Here is a 21746-nt window from a genome sequence, read left to right as displayed (position 1 = left end):
CGGTCTCCAGCGGGGTGGACTCCAGCAGGGTGGACTACACAGACTCACAGACTCCATCAGGGTGGACTCCATCAGGGTGGACTCCAGCACGGCAGCAGTCTCGCCGTGAGGCTCTAGCGATGTCGACTTGAGCAGAGCTGCGCAAGCTGCAGCTCACACGAGGCTCGTGCACAGCAGCAGCAGGAGCAGCAGCAGCAGTAGAAGCAGCAGCAGCAGCGTCAGCAGGAGCAGCAACAGGAGCAGCAGTAGAAGCAGCAGCAGCAGCGTCAGCAAGAGCAGCAGTAGAGCAGCAGCAGCAGTAGAAGCAGCAGGAGCAGCAGTAGCAGCAGCGTCAGCAGCAGCAGTCATCATCATCGTCACCACCACCACCACCGCAGCAGCAGCCTGTGTACACGCACAGCCTGCAGGCAGCAGCAGCAGCACAGTATGTTGTCAGCTTCACGTAGCCGAGCTGTCACCGACTGCAGCCTACAGGCAGCTGCACCCTGGCATGGCGCACTGGGTTCGCATTGCTGACGACTCGGACTGTGTGTAGAGCAGCGTGTTCCACCATCGCCTCGCAGCGTGGTCTGTAGCTAGGACAGCAGCCGACAAGCCGCCCCCCCGCCTCCCCCCCCAGCTGGGCTGAGTGGAGCCAGCCGCGAGTCGGCGTTCACAGCCGCCGCCTCCTCCTCCTCGTCCATTGCTGCTGCTGCTGCTGAACTTCCCTGGGTGAAGTGAGTCGCGCCCGAGGCGTCACACACAGACTCGCAGTCACACACACACTCACACACAGGCTCACACACAGACTCACACGCACTCACACACAGACTCACAGACTCACAGTCTCACACACAGACTCACAGTCTCACACACACTCACACACAGACTCACACACACTCACACACAGACTCACAGTCTCACACACACTCACACACAGGCTCACACACAGACTCACACGCACTCACACACAGACTCACAGTCTCACACACAGACTCACAGTCTCACACACACTCACACACAGACTCACACACACTCACACACAGACTCACAGTCTCACACACACTCACACACAGGCTCACACACAGACTCACACGCACTCACACACAGACTCACAGACTCACAGTCTCACACACACACTCACAGTCTCACACACACTCACACACAGACTCACACACACTCACACAGACTCACAGTCTCACATACAGACACACACTCACACACAGTCTCACACACAGACTCACACTCACACACAGACTCACAGTCTCACACACACAGACTCACACACACACACAGTCTCACACACACTCACGGTATCACACACACTCACACAGACTCACAGCCTCACACACGCAGACACACAGTCTCACACACACTCACACACAGTCTCACACACACTCACACACAGACTCACAGTCTCACACACACACACAGTCTCACACACAGACACACAGACTCACACAGTCCCACACACAGACACACAGTCTCACACACACACACAGACTCACAGTGTCACACACAGACACACAGTGTCACACACAGACTTACACACAGACACACAGTATCACACACAGACTCACAGTCTCATCCACACACTCACACACAGCCTCACACACACTCACACACAGACTCACAGTCTCACATACACTCACACACAGTCTCACACACAGACTCACAGTCTCACACACAGACTCACAGTCTCACACACACTCACACACAGACTCAGTCTCACACACAGACTCACACACACTCACACACACTTAGATAGTCACACACACTCACACACATACTCAGTCTCACACACAGTTTCACACACACTCACACACAGACTCACACACACCCACACACACTTAGATAGTCACACAGACTCACATACATATACAGAGACACACACAGAGACACACACAGACTCATACACAGTCTCACACAGACTCACACACAGACTCACACACAGTCTCACACAGAGACACACATACTCACACACAGACTCACACACAGACTCACACACAGTCTCACACAGACACACACAGAGACACACACACACAGAGACACACACAGACACTCACACAGTCTCACACAGTCTCACACAGACTCACACACAGAGACACACACAGAGACACACACAAAGTCACTCACGCACACATGGGTACACACACAGTTAGTTTCACAGTTCATCACATACTCACACTGACTCACAGCACCGTCGCAAACACACACCCATCATGCACAGTCTCACACAGACTGATACACAGTCTCACACAGACTCACACACATACTCACACAGACACACACACAGACACTCACAGTCTCACACAGTCTCACACAGACTCACACACAGAGACACACACAGACTCACAGTGTCACACACAGACTCACACACAGTCTCACACAGACTCACACACAGACTCACACACACAGACACACACACAGAGACACACACAGACACACACACAGACACACACAGACACACACACAGTCTCACACAGACACACACAGACACACACAGTCTCACACAGACTCACACACAGACTCACACACAGACACACACACAGACACACACACAGACTCACACACAGTCTCACACAGACTCACACACAGATTCACACACACAAACACACACACAGAGACACACACAGACACACACACAGACACACACAGAAACACACAAACACACAAACACACACCCATCATGCACAGGCTCACACGCGCAGTCACGCACACAGCACGGGGTTGTTTTGAAGTGTGCGGGTTAAGAGGAGATGATGATGATAATGATGATGATGAAGTCGCCGAGCTTCGTTCCTATATGGAAACTTCGTCGAGTGAATAATCGATCACATTAGTACGATGAGGATGTGTTGCCAGCCTTTGTAACTCACCGTTTAACACGATAAACACTTCATAACTCACCATTAAATTTATATTGAAAATAATATTTTATTTGATACTGTACACTATTCAAATAAACCGACATTAAGAAACAAAGTTAACAAACGTTATTTTATTCTTACTTATAGTCTGGCAGATCGATGCATTGATTGTTTATAAATGTCAGCGCATTTATTATTTAGGTTTCTGTGCAAAATAATGTTCAACAAAATACAAACGAATTTGTATCGAATGTTCGCACGTGGAGCTACCGCTGTGACATTGCCCCCTGCGTCAAGTGGCCGCCAGCCCCTCGTGCTGCTGCCCCCCCCTGCTGCTCCCCCCCGCAGCCCCCCCCCCTGCCCCCCCCCTGCCGCCCCCCCTGCCGCTCCCCCTGCCGCCCCCCCTGCCGCCCCCCCTGCCGCTCCCCCTGCCGCCCCCCCTGCCGCTCCCCCTGCCGCCCCCCCTGCTGCTGTTTGTCTGCCGCTCCCCACATCAGGGTGGTGGCCACGCTCGTTGGTGTGGGGGGGGTCTACGGATGACTCGCGCCGCTTTACAAATGTAAACAATCACCACCATCAGTCGACGTGCAACCCCGGGGGTCTCATATCGTTTGGAGTTGTCTGGGACTGTGCTCCGGAAAACATCCCGAGAAATGAACTTCTGATGTGTGTGGCCGTGCCCGCCGTTGCCTGCGTGGGGAGGAGCGGTGGGGCAGCGGTCAGCGCTACGGAACCCGGCGACCCGAGTTCCATTTCCGCTCACGGTCACCAACACCGGTGACGATTATCTGAACCGGTCATGGGGCCTCCCCTAGGTAGACTCAGCCTCAAACGAGTACCTGGCGCGGTGTGTAGTAAACATCGCCATTGGGGAGACAAAGGCGGCCGGGCGTGATGCTGGCCACCCACCCCCTCGTGTGCCACCGTGCCGGCCTTCGTAGGCGCTACTCGCTAACAGCACTTGCCCCAACCGCCTGTCAAGGCTATACCGGGGTGGGCAATCATTGTCTTTGTCTTTGTCCGCGCGCCTCCAGGGCCAGCAGCTCGCGGCACGGCTGGGCGGATGACGTCGGCGAGCCACCAACCCCGGCCAGCGAGGAGGAGGAGGAGGCCCGGCGCGGCCACAGCGAGCGGCCCCGTGAGTCGCCTGTGACGTCACCTGTGACGTCGCCTGTGACGTCGGCGATGCCGTCCGCGTGCAGCGAAGCGCCCGCGGTCGCCAGCGCCGAGAAGCCGCACCACTACACGTGCGTTACCGCCCCGCCACGCGTCTGTGTGTGTGTGTCTGTGTGTCTGTGTATGTGTGTCTGTCTGTGTGTGTGTATGTGTGTGTCTGTGTGTGTCTGTGTGTGTCTGTGTGTGTGTCTGTGTGTCTGTGTGTGTGTGTGTCTGTGTGTGTATATGTCTGTGTGTGTCTGTGTCTGTCTGTGTGTGTCTGTGTGTGTGTGTCTGTGTGCTGCTCACTACACTGTGTGTGTCTGGGTGTGTCTGTGTGTGTCTGTGTGTGTCTGTGTGCTGCTCACCACGCTGTGTGTGTGTGCGCTTCTTGTCATGTTTCTGTCTTGACTGAACTGCATACCCCCAGGCATGCTGTACTAATTTGGAGTTATTTACAAGTCAATGTGGTCGTAAACCAGTTTCCCACGCTCTGTTGCACAAGACAAGCTGCTATTTTATGTTTAAACCGAAATCTGAATTATTTTAGACCTTTGCGATCTTTGTTGAACTCGTTTCGCACCGTACGTGGCCAACCGCGCTAATCGGAGGTGCGGGAAATCCCGTAATGCGCCACGTATCGACGCCGCTTCTGCAATACGGACGACGGTTTCAGCGCGCTATTGGATTTGTCCGTCTGTCTGTAACGGCGGGCTCACGGTAAAGCTGTGCCGCTCACCAGAGCGAGCAGACAGTTGCCCAATGAAACCTGGAGATGAGAGCCACGCAAAACGATACATTTTTCCAAACATGCAAACCAATTCTTACCCTGACAGCGACCGCGGCCGATTTAATGCGCTGCCCAGGACAAAACTTGTCAGGATCTATGCACGTGGCGAGAACATTTTTATTTTTCGCCATTTGAATCCGTAAAAGGTGTAATGCTTCAATGTGTGATGTCGCTCCGCTGCGGCAGCAGTTGCCGCGTGCTCCGTGTGCGGCGCGTGGCCCCAGGCGCAACGGGCCCCTGCAGCTCTCGCACTCTCGTTTATCGCTCTTAATGGGGTAAGGGGGGGGGGCCGGATTAAATCTCATCACGCACGATGCAGCACGCGTGTAAATCAGGCTCCACAAGGGCGCCGCGTCGCTGTGCTGTGCCCGCGTGGAATGCGGTTGAGGGCCTATCACACCAGCTGCCCGTCTTCATTTTAACTTTTTCGACGTAATCGACCCACTCGGGGTGGCAGTGCGGGTCCCAGGTGGGGTCCCACACGGGGTTGTTTTACTGCCTTGCCCTAAGCTTGCACTTAGTGTTTAAACATCGGCAGGACTTTATGCGCTTTCGCTCACACGCTTGATTCGTGTTTATTTATTTGAAGCGACTTGCTCAGCTTTCCTCCACGTTGGACTCTGTTGGAGTTGTAACTTTCTGACTACTCGCGATGAAGAGCTTCATAGCTCATCGGATTCTTCCTCCTGCTGCTGCTGCAGTCTAAATACCGATTGTGACTGTGACCGGGCCGTGCTCCTGCCACCCTCTCTCACCTCCACCTGGTTGCTCGTTGGAGCCACCTCCAGCTCCAGCTCTAGTTCCAGCTCCAACTCCCCCTCGAGTTCCAGCCCGGCTCGTTAGCTCCGGACCGGTACTCCGCTCGACCAGCCTGCTGAGAGCGCCGTTTCAAGCTTCCTCGTGCTTCGTGTGTTTGTGGAAGCGCTCTGCGGAGCCCACGGTGGCGGTGTGGTTCCTTCCCTCGACTTCCGAACAACGCGGCTCACCCACTGCACGTGAATTTCGTGAAACGAAATATCAGTGGAAACTTACAGATATTAAGATTGGCAGTTTTTTTTACATATTCACAAAAGGAAACGACAAAGCACACTCCGTCACAGTCATTTATTGGTACAGCTTTTTTTCACTCAAAACATGTAAATATTTACTGTAGTGTGGTAAATGGACGTTCATGATGGTGTCTTGCGACTGACTGTGCAATGTCTGAAGGGTTATTTAGACAACATGCCGGTCGACTTGGTCTCTGTTGGGCTCTCGTGTACTTAGACGGGACCGTTCTGTGCTGGCACCACGTGACGCCTGTGCCTCTATTTCCCCAATCCAACTGCCAGGAAGTGTCTTGCGATGTTGCCCTGACAGCCACTCCACTTCTCGTCAGTGTGAGTCACAGTGCTTCGCCTCTCTGGGCACGTGCTGTGGCTGCTATCAAGAGGGCAGGGCGGCAAATTCACCGTGGTACCTTCCTCTGTGCTCTCCTGTCGTCTCCCCCCGCTTTCGCCTTCCCGCGTCTGCCAGCGAACCCCTCGCGGCCATCGCCAGAAGCCTTCGCTGCATGGCCCTGCTGCCTAAGCAAAAACTAACAGAAATGCAAAGGTGAAGCCAAATAAAAAACAGCAATCATTGGCAGGCTCCGTGTGATCTTGTGAGCCTGCGGACTGGTTCCATTGATCCTGTGTGCCCGTGATCCTGTGGGACTGTGAGTTGTGTGCCTGTGCCCGTGCTCCTGTGGGCCTGTGGGCTGTGTGCAGGGTCGAATTAGGTTTGATGGAGGCCCAGGGCTGTTCGCAGTTTTGCTGTATATTCAGTTCCTTCCCTTCACCGTTTCACCGCCACCTGTAGCACGGTCGGCTACGTGCGGTGCGAAACAAGTTCCACCTACGCACGCAGGTAACGCGGCTCTGCGTGCTGCGTGTAGGTACCTGCGTGACTTCCGCACGGAGCAGTGCGCGCTCTTCACGCAGCACAAGTGCACGCAGCACCGGCCCTACACCTGCTTCCACTGGCACTTCGCCAACCAGCGCAGGCGCCGGCCCCTGCGCCGCCGCGACGGCACCTTCAGCTACAGCCCTGACGAGTACTGCACCGAGTACGACGAGACGGCCGGGGCCTGCCCCAACGGGGACGGGTGAGCCAGTTGCGTGTGTACGTGTGTGTGTACGTGCGTGTGTGCGTGCGTACGTGCGTGCGTACGTGCGTGTGTGCATGTGTACGTGTGTGTGCACGTGTGTGTATGTGTACGTGCGTGTACGTGCGTGTACGTGCGTGTGTACATGCGTGTACGTGCGTGTACGTACGTGCGTGCGTGTGTGTGTGTTTATGTGCGTACATGTGTACGTGGGTGCGTACGTGCGGAACTTATTTCGCACCGTTCGTAACCAACCGTGCTCACGGGAGGCGCCGGGGGATGGACGATTAGAGGAAGCACTAAGCACCGCTCAGCACGCAGTGGCCGGGTGGGAGTGTGAGTCGGCGTCGCCAGCTCGTGACTCCCGTGCGCGCCGCGTGACCGGGCTCAGCTTTTGCCGATCGCGGTGATACTCGCCGGCCGTAAAGCGTCAGCGGCATCTCGTTACTCATTGCCGAGGGGCCTCGAGTGCCGCCAGGCCCCCGGCGGAGGCAGACGAGCCGCGTCCCGGCGCTCGTGTGCAGCGGCACGCTTGGACTTTGACTCTTCACGAGGAGCGTCCATAAGTCTTCTTTACCGAGTGACGTTCGCCATCTCACCATGGTGGCTCGGAGATGTTAACTACCTCGTCGTGGGCTCGATTCCGACCCTGACACCTGCTGTATTTTTGGAGTTTGCGTGCCTCCCTGTCTCCCCGTGGCGGTCGCGTGGATTTTTCTCCGAGTCCTCCGGTTTTTCCCTCCACGCTTAGAAACATCGTGTGTCTTGAGTATTTGGCTGCTATAAATTTCCACACAATGATATCAGCCACTTTGTCTTTGAGCTATCATTTGTGGTAGCCAGGTGGCTTCTGAAAAAGAGCTGTACAGCTCAGTGCGCCTTACCGGGTAAAATGAAACACGTGTCGGTTGAGTTACACGAGGGGCGACTCTGCAGCCTCCCTGGGCCCCCACGTGCTGCCTGGCCTTGCTCCTCCCTCCCAACGGCAGTGCAGCCACAGGCCCGCCGAGCTGCACTGATGGACTTTTGTGGACTCGTACAAAACAAATACATTTAGTGACTTGTTTTGCCTTCATATACTTTGCACACCTCTCGGTGTTGTATTGTTTGTTGCTGTTGTGGCTTTCTTACCCGCCGCTCCTACTGGAAAAGAGCTTCATCGCTCATCGGATTCCTCCTCCTCCTGCTGCAGCAGTCTCAAGACAGATTGTGAGTCAGGCACCGCGGGGTCCTTAGCTCTGAGTGTGCGTTCTGTCAGCTTGCCGCATGCAGCTGCAGCAGCAGCAGCTGCAGCAGCAGCAGCTGCAGCAGCAGCAGCAGCAGCGAAACAAAATGGTTTAAAGCGATGAGTCGTGCCCGCGATGCGTGACGGTCGGGTGAGCGTTGATACCGAGGCCCACGGCGCGTCATCAGAAACGTCACCGTCGCATCTGCGGCCGCTCTCCGAGCGTTCGAGGGCTCGGTTCGAGGGAGACGGCCGTCACTCTGTGGACACGTCATCATCCCGTCTCGATGCGCAAACTCCGTCAGCAAACAGCACTCGCGCCAGATGGCGGTCGACGTTCGAAGTGGACTGCGCCCCCCCCCCCCTCAACGGAACGGCGCGGCTCTCCCCGTGCCCCCCCCCCATTCGACATCGGTGAATGGCAGCAAGAGCAGTTCACGCAAATGCCCGTCGCAAGAGGTCACACCGCTTGGCGCAACGCTCCTTCGCTGACTGTGCGTGATGAATGAAGAAATAAAAACCTCTTTCCGTGAACGGTTTGTTCAGGGAGACCGTTTGGGTCTTTCCGTCGGACGGGGGCAGGCGCTGGGCTCTGCTACGAGGAAGTGGTTTTCAGCTCGACTGCGGAACGCGGTGGGGAGGGTGGCGCTCTTTTCCCCTCGTCGTGGTGGTCGTGGTGGTCGTGGTGGTGATAGAGAAACGCGAACTCGCTTACGAGGAACGAAACTTGCCCAGCCAGCTTCCTCGTCCTCCGAAGCGGTCTGGAAGTGAGAGAGTGGCACCGCCTGACTCCCCATGCGAGCTGCGGCCCTCTCCTGGGTACGTCGCCAGACCTTCGTTTTGGCCCTTTGGGCCGTGATCGGCCCCGGAGGCCGTCTGACGATGCTTTAACACTCGTACACAGTTAGAGCACCTGTTACACAAGAAAAATAAATGATAAAATAAATAACCGTGCATGTTCATGTCGCGTGCGTTGACATCAGCCACACGTAGCCACGGAGCCATGCGACAGCCTCCTCCTGCACGTGCAGGGCAACGGCGGCGGGGGCCAGTCGGCCAGCCGGCCAGTCGGCACGCCGTGATGGAGGCGATGTCTGAGCCACGGTCTCCTGCTCCCCCCCCCCCCCATTCACGCAGCGGGGAGTTTGGTGCTCAGCTTTGATGAAACGTTGATTTACGTTTGTCCAGTATCTTCGATTCCGCAGTTGTTTAGGTCCTGATTTTAATTTGGTTCATTGGTGCACGTTATTTTTTTTAATTTCTTTTATCACTTTGGAGACCTGGTCAGTTCTTGGACACGAGACTCTCCCTGAACCTAACTTGGAACTACATTCCCAAGGCTGTAATGTACGTTGTTAAATTAATATCTTTGCTGATGAGATACTGTACACAAGATGCTCAGAAGGCTGAACAGTAAACATAATTACCCATAATGCTCCGTGGCAACGCACGGTGCGCTCGTGTACGACAACAGCATCTGGCGACCCGGCAGGATAGTCTCACAAACCCGGCTGCTGATGTGGACCCGAAAGGGTGAAGCCGATGTCGGCTTTGCTTGCATCAACAAATGCGAGTGGATGCTGTTGATCTGGAAGCCGGCAGGCTGACGAGGGCTCGGCCGCCCTCCACGTGGAGAGCGTTTGGCTGCTGCTATACATTTCCTACGTGATAAGCCACTACGTTGAGCTGTTATTTGTGATAGCCAGTCGATTCTGAAAAAATAGCTACATGGCTCAGTGGGCCTTACCTGGTAAAAAAACAACATAGTCAAACAAAATAGTTGTGCAATCAAGGAAGGAGATTTGTGATAAACGATTCAAGTCACGCACGTCAGACTTACTATTTGAAAGTGCGTTTTTGTGAGGCATGGCACGAAATGAGGAAATGTAAAAAAACATTAAAAAAAAACTGTGTTAAGGCGTTGGAAACTCGTTGGTAGCTAAGGGTTCACACGACACATAATTCCTAATTTATCTCGAGTCTCACAAAAAAAATGTTCTGCCTCGATAGTTAGTCGCTCTATGTTGCAACGAAGCAAGGTATCTTGAATGTGAGCGCGTTCCCCCTACTGAGTGGTCGCGAGTTTGGTGGCTCAGAGGGATCGTCACGGGGTCGCTCTCTCCTGGGCCCAAGGGAACGAGGGGGAACCGAGTGGGAACCGAGGGGGGAACCGAGGGGGGAACCGAGGGGGAACCGAGTGGGAACCGAGTGGGAACCGAGTGGGAACCGCCCCCGAGACCTGGAGCCGCTATCGCAATGGGGTCACCTGAGTCGGTGTCGCGTACACGGACTCGTGGAAGCTTTAGGCTCTCTCCCAAAAAATCTAAAGTGATTTGTGGCTAAAATTAACATTCGGGCGTCGGTGATGCCGTCGGTGCTGCCTTGCAGAGCCAGAAGTGGAAATTCCACATTGCTATGGCGGGGGTGAGACTATTCATAGGACGACCGCCGTTGAAGTCTCCGGAGGTCGGGAATCACGACGGGCTGAGTGAAACCCACAACCAGGATTTGAACTTGCGGCGTTTTGTCTGTGATCTGTTCGGCCGAAAGCTGCGCCACGCGGCCGGTTTTCGTCCTCTTCTTGCGAGCGCCGCTGCCTCTGGCTCCGAGGGAGTGATTTGTGGCCGAGGGAGTGATTTGTGGCCGAGGGAGTGATTTGTGGCCACGTGCCCGCGGCCCTCGGCATGAATGTGCTGCCTCTTAAGTTTTCGGCAGAACCTGCAGAGCGCTGCGCTGGGTATTTCCTTAATTTGCCAAAAAGTGCCAACAGACTTTATTTTCAGCATTTCATAAAACCGGTATGAAGTTGCATTGTTCGTGTAAACATTCGGGGCACGAGTTCCTTCACCGGTTCAACAGAACCAAAAGTTTGCCGCATCTCAGGACACGGCAAACCCTCTGCTACGATCGGCGAATGCACCGACACGATCCTCAGTTAGACGCCCCGTGGCTCCGCTGGGTTTGTGAGTTTTCCTCTCTGTTATAGACGCGACAGCCTTCTGTCGGGAGCGCCGGTCGCTGCGTTTCCGCGTCGTTCACTCTCTTAGGACGCGATCGGGGGGGACCGGAGCGGGTCGCTGCCGCTGTGTCCAACGCAACACTTGAATTTCCAGTTTTGGCTGCCACTTTGAAAACATCCGAGGAATTCAGGCCTGCGGGATGTTCAAAATACGGAGAGCAGTGTGACACAAACGGAAAACAATCGTGGTACAAACTGTGGGTGCGAGTGCGTCCAACGTGCCCCGACACCTGGCCCCGCAGGCATCCAGGGTTGGGGGGTGCTTTGAGGATAAGAACGTGAGGGTGCTGTGTTTTTTTCTCCGTGTCGTGTGGGTGTGAATGATTAAGAGTATCGAGTTTTCAGTGTGGAGACCGCCCCACTCCGGTGAGCCCAACGAGTCCAACTCGCACGGCAGTGCATTCCATGTCGCATTCGCAGGGAAACTCCTCTTATCCCCGACTGACTTAACCACGGTCCATATGAACCGCAGCTCCAAATTGATCCGTGACAACTGCGGGAGAATTGATCTTGTTGCTCGTGATTCCTTGAAGATAAGAGGAGTCGCTGGTTCTGGTCGTACTGGACCTAAAGTCATCCTGTTCTCCAGACCTGAGCCTGCCTGCCCGAGCCTGCTGAAAGGGGGCGACCTTACTCGTGATGTTTTTCCGGTCGAGTGCTGAGCGAGTGACCCGGAGTTCCCTTGCCGCCGCAGGTGCCCCCTGCTTCACCGCACGTCGGGCGACACGGAGCGCAAGTACCACCTGCGCTACTACAAGACCAACATGTGCGTGCACGCGTCGGACTTGCGCGGCCTCTGCACAAAGAACGGGCCCCACTGCGCCTTCGCTCACAGCACGGCCGACCTGAGGCCGCCCGTCTATGACATCCGGTGAGGGCCCGCGACCGCCACGAGCAGGCCGCCCGCCGTTGGCCACTAAGCGGCGGTGACGTGACCATGGCGCTTGTGCCGGGCCAGGCGCACTTTGAGGCCACGTGAAGTGCCGAAGGCCCGCCGGCAGGTGCCAGGGACAGAACCAGGCGCCATGGGGTTGACTGACTGATAACGGATTCCTCCTCCAGTCTAAATAAATATTCTGGATCTGTGGCGCCGCCGGCCCCCCCCCCCCCCCCACCGCCCCCCACTTGCAGGGAGCTGCAGGCACTGGAGGTGCTGGGGAGCGGCCTCGCCAGCCCCAGCGACTTCCCGCAGCAGATAACCGCGACGCAGAGCGCGATGGAGCGCGTGCTGGCCGAGGAGCCGCGCTGGCACGGTGAGCGGCAGGGTAACGTCGCCGTCATCCTCGCCGTCCACACCTCCCGTGCGCTACGCCCCGAAGAGGCGCCCCGTGGCCAGGGGGCACCCACCACCGGTGGCGGCTGTTTCTGCGGCCGTGGTCAACGCGGCGCCGGCAGCCTGCGGGCGGGCGGTAGTCTGCAGCTAGAGGGCGACGTCGCGCTGCGGGTTTCTTATTTTATAGTTCCATAAAGCGCCTGAGCAAGCTCCATGCGTTCTATAACAAAGTTTAAAGAGCGGTAACAACGAGAGAGGGTGATTAAATGGCAGGGGGCAGTGTGCAAGGGTCGAGGAGCACGTGACCATAACAGAGGAGCACGTGGGGTTCACGAAAGGGCTGCAGGGGAGGGACGGGACGGAGTTGGTCAACTGCGGACTGTGACGTGTGCACGTCGTGCCCTGCTACGGACAACGTCGCGGGATCTCAACGTCCACTGTGGCGTGCACAGCGCGTGTGTGTGCATGTGTGTGTGCGCGTGTTTGCGCGTGTGTGTTTGCGCGTGTGTGTGCGCGTGTGTTTGTGCGTGTGCGTGTGTTAACGTGCGTGCGTTTGTGTCTTTGCGCGTGCGTACAGACACGAACTTCGTGCTGGGAGGGTACAAGACGGAGCCGTGTCGCCGCGCTCCGCGCCTCTGCCGCCAGGGCTACGCCTGCCCCTACTTCCACAACGAGCGCGACCGCAGACGCGGCCCCCGGCAGCACAAGTACCGGTGAGACGGGCTCCGCGGCGGCCCCTTCCCCGGCACCGCGGCCCCCTCCTGTGTCGCGCACTTGCCCTGACGGCCTGTTAAAGGCCGCGCGGGGGATCTTTGTCTGTGCGTGCGTGCAGGTCGACCCCGTGTCCGCAGGTGAAGCACGGGGACGAGTGGGGGGAGCCGAGTCTGTGTGAGAGCAAGGACGCCTGCCTCTACTGCCACACGCGCACGGAGCAGCAGTTCCACCCCGAGGTCACGCACGTGCACGCACACGCACGCGCACACACGCACGCACGTACGCACACACGTACACACGCACACACACACACACGTACACACGCACGTACACACGCACGTACAGACACACATACACACACACACGTACACACGCACGCACGTGTACATACACGCACGCACGTACACACACACACGCACACACGTACACACGCACGCACGTGTACATACACGCACGCACACACACACGTACACACGCATGTACACACGCACGTACACAAGACAAGGACGTAAAAACGCGTGTGCGCACATGCTCGCGCGCACACCTACAAAGCACGCGTGTACACGTACGTACGCACACAAATTTGCATACACACGCACGCAAGTGCTCATTTAGTGTTGAAAGATCATAACAAATGTATGTACTTGTGCAATTTGTACTCATAGGCTTTATTAATTAATTTTTTTTTCGGGACTAGCTTACCTATTGTCTACTTTGCACTCCTATCGTTTTGTGAGTCGTTTGTTGTTGTTACTTTCTGACCCGCCGCCCCTACTGGAGGACATCTGCGATGAAGAGCTTCGTAGCTACAGCGCGTAAACCTCCGCTCTCCGCCCTCCGCCCTCCGCGCGTGTGCGCAGATCTACAAGTCCACCAAGTGCAACGACATGCAGCAGATGGGGCTGTGCCCACGCGGTCCGTTCTGCGCCTTCGCCCACGTTGAGAGTGAGTGTCCCCGTCGATCTTACAAAGGGAGGGAGCGACGTGGGTGGACGGTTGTGAGAGGGAGCCCGCCGAGGAGACGGAGTGACGAGTCTGTATTGAGACTGGAGGAGGAGATGTCCGGCAGGGGCGAGTGCGCTGCTTGTAATCTGGAGGTGATTGCCAGTTTGATGCTTCTGTAGCAGCATGGTTGGGCGTTGTCTATATTCCCATTCGTCCTTACCTGCGGTAGCGGACATGTGTCAACAGGGGGTGGTGGACAGGCTGCGTAGGATGAGCCGGGCCGTTGGGCCACTAGGGTCCCCAGACCCCAAGAGGGGGGCTGGGGGATATTCCAGGGCCCCCTAGAGAGTTCTAGAAGGGAGGCGTGGCTGGGGGCGGAGAGACCCTGGAACGGGTAGAAAAGCCGCACCCCTCAACGGGTCCGGCGGTCCTCGTCCACCCGAAGACCCGAAGAGCCCAGTGGGCAGACCCCGGACCCTAGCTAGGGTCGGGTTCAGACATAGCCAGTGTAGGGTGAGCGCTGTAACCAGAGTCAGGGCAGTCCGGAGGGGCTACCTCCTTAGGATATCGCGTGTGAGGGGCCCCGTTAACCGTCTCCCTCGTCTTGGGCCCACTACACTTGTGCCTGGGATATTGGCCTTGTCATTGGCACACTCGAGGACGATTGTGGCTGCAGCCAGCGGTGTAGTCCGTGTCGTGGCATCGTCTGCCTTGCTGCGTCGTCCGCGTTCAATTCCCTCTCAGGGCCAATATCGGTGACGATTCTCTGAATGAGTCTTGGACCTCCCCAAGGCCACCTCAGCCTTAAATGAGTACCTCGGTGCGGTGTGTAGTAAACATCGGCACTTGGGAGACAAAGGCGGCCTGGCGTGATGCTGGCCAACCGCCCCCTCGTGTGCCGTGCCGGCCTTCACAGGTGCTACTCGCTAACAGCACTTGCCCCGACAGTCTGTTAAGGCTACACGGGGGGGGGGGATCTTTGTCTTTGTCTGGAGCAGAGATGCTGAGCGGAGGAGGGGAGGAGGACGCCTTCCCCGTGGGCTGGCCAGGAAAGTCGCCCTGCGAGATGCCAGGCAGCCCCCCGCCCTGCGAGATGCCCACGCACGCAGGCAACGTGAGAGCCCCCCCCCGCCCCCGTGCCAGCATTGCTCGTCTCGCACAATATATATATATTTTTAAAATATCGAATCGTATTTGAAAGCGATTACATTTTGCGCACAATGACACGTCATTTACACTCGTTGCTGTAACGCGAGCGGCCAGCTCCAATATCTGTCGGCAGCCAACTCGGCCTCTCGTGACCCCCCTCGTTGGGAGTGCAAAGCGGTTGACTCTTCGACGAGACCGGTTCCCCACCATAGAAACGTGGAATTTCCATCGACGTACCGGAGGTGAACGCCGGCCGGCCGCTGCGTTTGCAGGTGACGGCGTTTGGGCGCTCGCGCTCGGCCGACTGGGGCAGCCCGCTGTGGCCTCGCGAGGCCGCACGCAGAGCCAGCTTGGGCTCCCCCAGGGCCTCCGCGTGGCGCGCCGACGAGCGGGTACATCACGCAGGCCCGGCCACAACACCCACGCGGTGGCTGCCACAACACCCACACGGTGTCACCACAACGACACGCTGTTTCCAGGAATGCGCTGTAACATCACGTAATCGGGGACCCCTGTGGTGTACAGCGAACTACGACGATGGTGGCGGTGGCGAGATCAGAGCATGACGAGGCGGTTAGCGCGCTGCTCTACGAACCTGACGACCAGGATTCGATTCTCGCTCACGGCCAACACCAGTGACGATTATCTGAACTGGTCCTGGGCCTCCCCCAGGTCGACTTTGCCTCGAATGAGTACCTGGTGCGGTGTGTAAACGTCGCTACTGGGGAGACAAAGGCGGCCGGGCGTGGTATTGGCCACCCACCTTCCTCGTATGCCGTGCCGGCCTTCATTGGTGCTGCTCGCTAACAGCACTTGCCCCTACAGTCTGTTAAAGGCTATTGGGGGGATCTTTGTCTTTGTATTTTGCGAGTGGCTGCAGGCGTTGTTTGCGGAGGCCGGTGTCGTTGGACTCCACTCCCCGGGGCGTTCCTCCATCCCGCGGGTCACCCTCCCATCCTGCTACCAGGTCCCGTCCATGCCGTCCCTGCATGAGCTCTTGGGTAGGCCGATCACGTCGTCCACGTCGTACGGTGTCCAAGTGGAGTGTGGGAGGGGCCTCGTGTCGACCTCACGTGGGGGTCGGTGCAAAGTGAAGTTCCGAATGGAATTCAAAAGAACTCGCAAACAAACACCGGTTGTGAAAGATCCAACGCAGAAGACCCCTGGGTTTAATCTATCACGAAGCTGGAGGTCCTGAATCGCAGCCACTGCACAAATCATCAGTAGGCCTTACGTGATAAAATAAACAATTATTTAGTTTTAGTTTACTAGCCGGCGCAGGGCCCAGCCCAGCGCCGGCCTAGCACCGAACCCCTCGCGTGATCATGACCCCGACCCGGACCCCGACCATGACCCTGTCGTGTGACCCCAAACCCGACCCTGCCACCACCAGGTTCAGCGCTGGGGTCTCTGGAGCTCGGTAATTATGGGGGGGGCGCGGCCGCGACGGTGGAGGAGGAGGAGGAGGGGGAGACGGAGCGAGAGCTGCACGCAGCCCGCGAAGCCGGGGAGGGCGAGGGCATCGGCGGCTGGAGAGGTGAGCGGCGGCGCTGGTCGCGTGATCTGCACCGGTCCCGACCGAACGCGAAGACGTCCGATCCCAATGTTCAGTGCAATGATTTCATTGATCATGGAAAGGAAGGGAATTCCACAATCGTGAAGCCTGGCTGCCAAAAGCTCCGTTTCCCATAGAACAACAAAGAGTTGTCTTTGTGGAATCTGTTCAAATAAAAATAGTTTCATAATTAAATAGGGGAGGCCCAGGACAGGTTCAGATTAATCGTCACCGGTGTGGGCGGCCGTGAGCGGGAATCGAACTTGGTTTCCGTAGCGTGGCATGCTAACCGCTACCACGTCGCATGTCCCCCCCCCCCCCCCCCCCCACGTGCGTGCAGGAGAGAGCGCGAGCGTGGCCGGGTCACACTCCACGTCTCCCTCCCCTGTCACCGACTCTCCGCTCAGCCCCGCGTCCTCCCGCTCGCTCTCCCACTCCCTCTCGTCCGCCGGCGCCTCCAGCCTCTCGGCGCACTCCGAGCCACCCGGCCTCCTCCTCGGCCACCGCAAGAACTCCGAGCCTGCGAGCGCCAACCACACCAGGCCCCGCGCCAGGCCCACGGTGCGGGAATCCAACAACTTCCAAACGCTTTTCCAAGCCGACTCGGAGTTGCAGATTCCCATCCCGTTGAAATCGTCGAGCTTCGGCCACCTGCTCCAAAGTGGGCCCAGCGTCGATTACGGCGGTCGATCGGAGCCGCGGTTCCACGGCACCGGCCCGCCGTGCGAGGGTTCGGAGCCGGCATTCCGCGACCCCCAGCGACCGGGCTCAGGGCTGCTCGATCGGTTGGAATTTTCGGAGCGGGAATTTCGGCCCATTGGCCAGTGCGAGGACGTCTTCCCGATGTTCAGCCCGCCGGACGCGTCGTTCGACGCGTTTGGCCAGCCGGAGCTCCCATGGTGCTCGTACTCGCCGCTCGATAGCTGCGGCACGGCCGGCGGGAAGGGGCCGTACTTCCCGGCTCACCACGGCGGAGACGGCGGATACCTCGGCGTTGGCATCGCCGACCACGGAAACTTGGGTGAGAGGAGACGCCGTGTCGAGAGACCGAAACCGTGTGATTAATATTACAATCGTGACCCCGAGTTCTACAGCTTCATAGAAACAATAAAAATTGGCGATTCATAACGATAACGATAATTTACATTTTTAAAGTGGCGCGTTTCATTCGGTAGATCCCCACCAATGCGTCACCGCTTATGGAAAGCCAGGAGATAGATAGAACCAGCAGGGTACCCGGCCATGACTAAGCAGGGAAGTGAAGGCCAGTTTACAGAGGTGAGTTTTGTGGACAGACTTAAATGTAGCCAACGATTCTGATTATCTTATCAGTGAATCCTGGTCTCATCACCACTGACAAGTTGTCCCATTCGGCCGTCATCAGGTCCAGGTTGACAACACAGGTTATTGGACGCTCCCCCGTAAGTCGATCCATGGTGGCGTTATATAAACGTCGTGAATAATGAATCGTCGTTAATTGGACCGTTGTGAACCGGAGACCACCTGCACCGGCGCCCGTGAAGCGCAGCGCCTGGCTTGGCGCGATAGCCTCGTGTCGCGGGGATGGCAGGAATACCGAGCGTACCGGCGACGCTACGTACGGGCCGGCCTCGACGGCAGTGCCATCGTCTCTCTCCTCTCCGCACGCGCCCCGCGCCCTCCCCCAGGGCTCAACGGGAGGCCCGAGGGACTGTGGGCCGGGCGGGACCGGGAGCCGCGCGGGGAGCTGAAGGTCGCGACGCTGGCGCATGCTCACAAGGAGCTGGAGAGCGCCAATCGCAAGATCGGATTCCTGCACGACGCGTGGCAGCAGACACGAGAGGTGCTGAGATGTCCTTGGACAAAGGCGTCTGGGCGTGGTGCCGGCCACCCGCCCCCTTGTGTGCCGCCGTGCCGGCCTTCATAGGAGCCGCTCGCTACTAATGGCACTCGCCCCAACGGCCTGTTAATGTGTGGATGTAGAACATCTTTTTTTACGTACAAAGTCAGCCGTACTGACTTTGTCAGTACGTTGCATGCGCGTGTGTGCGCGCGTGCGTGTTTGCGTGCGCTATGAACCTGGCGACCCGGGTTCGATTCCCGCTCACGGCTAACACCAGTGACGATTATCTGAACCGGTCCTGGGCCTCCCCTAGTTCGACTCATCCTCAAATGAGTACCTGGTGCGGTGTGTAAACATCGCCACTGGGGAGACAAAGGCGGTCGGGCGTGGTGCTGGCCACCCACCCCCTCGTGTACCATTCCGGCCTTCATAGGTGCTCACTAACAGCACTTGCCCCTACAGTCTGTTAAGGCTATACGGGGGATTTTTGTCTTTATCTTTGTCTTTGTTTGCGTGCCCCAGGTGTGCAAGTGGTGGCAAATGGAGGCGCAGTGCTCGGCCGAGGAGCTGCGTGGGGCGGAGCGGGCGTGCCACGCCGCGCGGCGCCGCTGCGACGAGCTGGAGCGCGAGATGGCGGCGCTGCGGGCGCGGGGGACGGCGCCCCCCCACCCCCCCCCCGCCGCCGCCGCTCCGGGAGCCCGCCGAGCCGGACCGGGCGGCTCCGGCGGCAACCCAGCGGCGGTCCCGGGGAGCCGGGCGCGTCCCGGGGACCCGAGCCGCGTGTCGCCGTCCCGGCCGCGCGCCGCCCAGCGCCGGCTACGGGAGGAGCCGAGCGCCGTCGCGACGGTACGACGGCGGCGACGACGGGGGGCGCGGGGGCTGAGCGGGCCGGGACCCGGCTCGGGTATCGCTCGCCGCCCGCGGCTCCGCGTGGCGTCTGGGCCACACGGAGCCTTCCTCTCTCGATCGGGGGCAGGGGCCGGGGTCAGGGTTACCATGAACTGAACGCTTCGCGGATCACTTCGGTGACCTCTACGAAAAGTGAATTGCAGTCGCCCTAATATATCACCAATAATGTTGATCCACCTCCTGGTTGATGCAATTTCTGCTTGATCCATCTGCTGGTTGATCCACCGCATTGGTTGATGCACATCTCCCTGCTGCCGCGTGTTTCCGGTCTCCCAGGCGCTGGAGTTGGCCACGAGCAGTGCGGCGCAGGAGGAGTGCGGCGCAGGGGGAGCGTGCCGGGGAGCCGAGGGGGCCGAGACGTTGGCCTCGGGAGAGCGCCGCTCTCCGGCCCACTCCCCGGGCAGGGCGGCCGCTACCCCCAGCCAAACGTCTCCACAGCGCAACCCCAAGTAGCCCAGCCGGGACACACCACACACACCACACACCAGCGTGACACACCAGCGTGACACACCACACACACACACACCTCTGTGACACACCACACACACACACCTCTGTGACACACCACACACACCACACATACACACCACACATACACACCAGCGTGACACCCCACACACACACACCTCTGTGACACATCACACACACACCTCTGTGACACACCACACACACCACACATACACACCAGCGTGACACCCCACACAGTACACACACACACACCTCTGTGACACATCACACACACACACCTTTGTGACACACCATCCTGACACACCAACAACACCAATAGCCATCAATCGCCACTAAGTGGCGGTGACATCACCATGGTGCACTCTGAGGCCACGTGAAGTGTTGAAGGCTCGCTGACAAGAGGTCACGGGACAGACCCAGGTGCCATGGGTTGACTGACTGTGACGACTGGCTGATGCACCACCTGTGCCCCCTACTGTGCCAACTTGCTGTGCTTTAGCCGCCTGGTGCTCTGCTCGTTGTTGTGAGCCGTTGCTCCTCTGCCCTCCATTGTTGCTGGAAGGCGACTGCCTCCAACTGCCCAGTAGCAGCAGCGTCCTTCACGAGCCTCCTCCACAGAGGCCGATCTTGACACCGCTGGTACCGGTCATCGGCAAGTCCACTCAGCTCCACATCCTTCCATACCGCATCAGTCCATCTCTCTAGCCTGTGCAGCGTCCGTTTAGCCCCCCCTCTATCCGGCCAAACAGAAACTGCTTGGGCATGCGGCGGCTGGGCATGCGGTGGCTGGGCATGCGGCGGCTGGGCATGCGGCGGCTAAGCATGCGGCGGCTGGGCATGCGGCGGCTGGGCATGCGGTGGCTAAGCATGCGGCGGCTGGGCATGCGGTGGCTGGGCATGCGGCGGCTAAGCATGCGGCGGCTGGGCATGCGGTGGCTGGGCATGCGGCGGCTGGGCATGCGGCGGCTAAGCATGCGGCGGCTGGGCATGCGGCGGCTGGGCATGCGGCGGCTAAGCATGCGGCGGCTGGGTATGCGGTGGCTGGGCATGCGGCGGCTAAGCATGCGGCGGCTGGGCATGCGGCGGCTGGGCATGCGGTGGCTGGGCATGCGGTGGCTGGGCATGCGGTGGCTGGGCATGCGGTGGCTGGGCATGCGGTGGCTGGGCATGCGGTGGCTGGGCATGCGGTGGCTGGGCATGCGGTGGCTGGGCATGCGGTGGCTGGGCATGCGGTGGCTGGGCATGCGGTGGCTGGGCATGCGGTGGCTGGGCATGCGGTGGCTGGGCATGCGGTCCGCGAGACCGACGTGCGACTCCGGCGCTGTTGGCCTGTGGACGGCGACGCTCGCCGGTTGGGAGCGCGAGACTCGCGCCTGAGGGAATATCGCTTCCCTCCGTGACGTTTGTCATGCGTCCCCTCGGTAGAAACTTACACGTAGTACTTTAATTGTTACCATTAAATATTACTATTCTGCTTTATCGAATTACGTTATTATAAATATATATATAATTCTGCTTTTACAAATTACGCGATGTGAAACTGATGACTGTAAGGTTCACTGTGCCGCGCTGTATTTTCTCAATCCGCACCCCCCGAGAGTGCGGCTGGCTACGTACGGTGCACAAGAAGTGCAACCGTACATCGATCGAGCCGCCATGGTTTTTGTAAGTCACTGGATGATCCACATGCCACACGTGGCAGTACGCTCTGTCACTCCAGCAAACTGGCTCGTGAGCGTTCCTCAGCC

At 58.1% G+C, this 21746-nt stretch overlaps 1 protein-coding gene across 1 annotated transcript; it reads left to right on the top strand.

Annotated features, from left to right (window-relative positions):
• The first annotated feature begins 624 nt into the window (after positions 1 to 624).
• Positions 625 to 19983, top strand: UNKL (unk like zinc finger). Its single transcript, XM_078863233.1, has 16 exons — positions 625 to 716; positions 3884 to 4096; positions 6710 to 6919; positions 11858 to 12034; positions 12295 to 12416; positions 13014 to 13149; positions 13269 to 13386; positions 14011 to 14095; positions 15094 to 15209; positions 15517 to 15636; positions 16125 to 16245; positions 16638 to 16781; positions 17140 to 17820; positions 18467 to 18621; positions 19144 to 19467; positions 19807 to 19983. Exons 2-16 carry the CDS (start codon positions 4035 to 4037, stop codon positions 19981 to 19983), a joined length of 2748 nt encoding a protein of 915 aa, XP_078719359.1. The 5' UTR covers positions 625 to 716; positions 3884 to 4034.
• The last annotated feature ends 1763 nt before the right edge of the window (positions 19984 to 21746 follow it).

The sequence above is a fragment of the Lampetra fluviatilis genome, chromosome 1, assembly GCF_964198595.1.
Source record: "Lampetra fluviatilis chromosome 1, kcLamFluv1.1, whole genome shotgun sequence".
Taxonomy (NCBI): domain Eukaryota; kingdom Metazoa; phylum Chordata; class Hyperoartia; order Petromyzontiformes; family Petromyzontidae; genus Lampetra; species Lampetra fluviatilis.
The sequence above is the reverse complement of the archived record's forward strand: the minus strand, read 5'-3'. Positions and strand labels throughout refer to the sequence as shown.

Coding starts and splice junctions, on each gene's coding strand:
- UNKL (XM_078863233.1), top strand. CDS start 4,035: ATGCCGTCCGCGTGCAGCGAAGCGCCCGCGGTCGCCAGCGCCGAGAAG. Junction 6,920..11,857: donor GCCTGCCCCAACGGGGACGG/GTGAGCCAGTTG, acceptor TTGCCGCCGCAG/GTGCCCCCTGCTTCACCGCA. Junction 18,622..19,143: donor CGTGGCAGCAGACACGAGAG/GTGCTGAGATGT, acceptor TGCGTGCCCCAG/GTGTGCAAGTGGTGGCAAAT.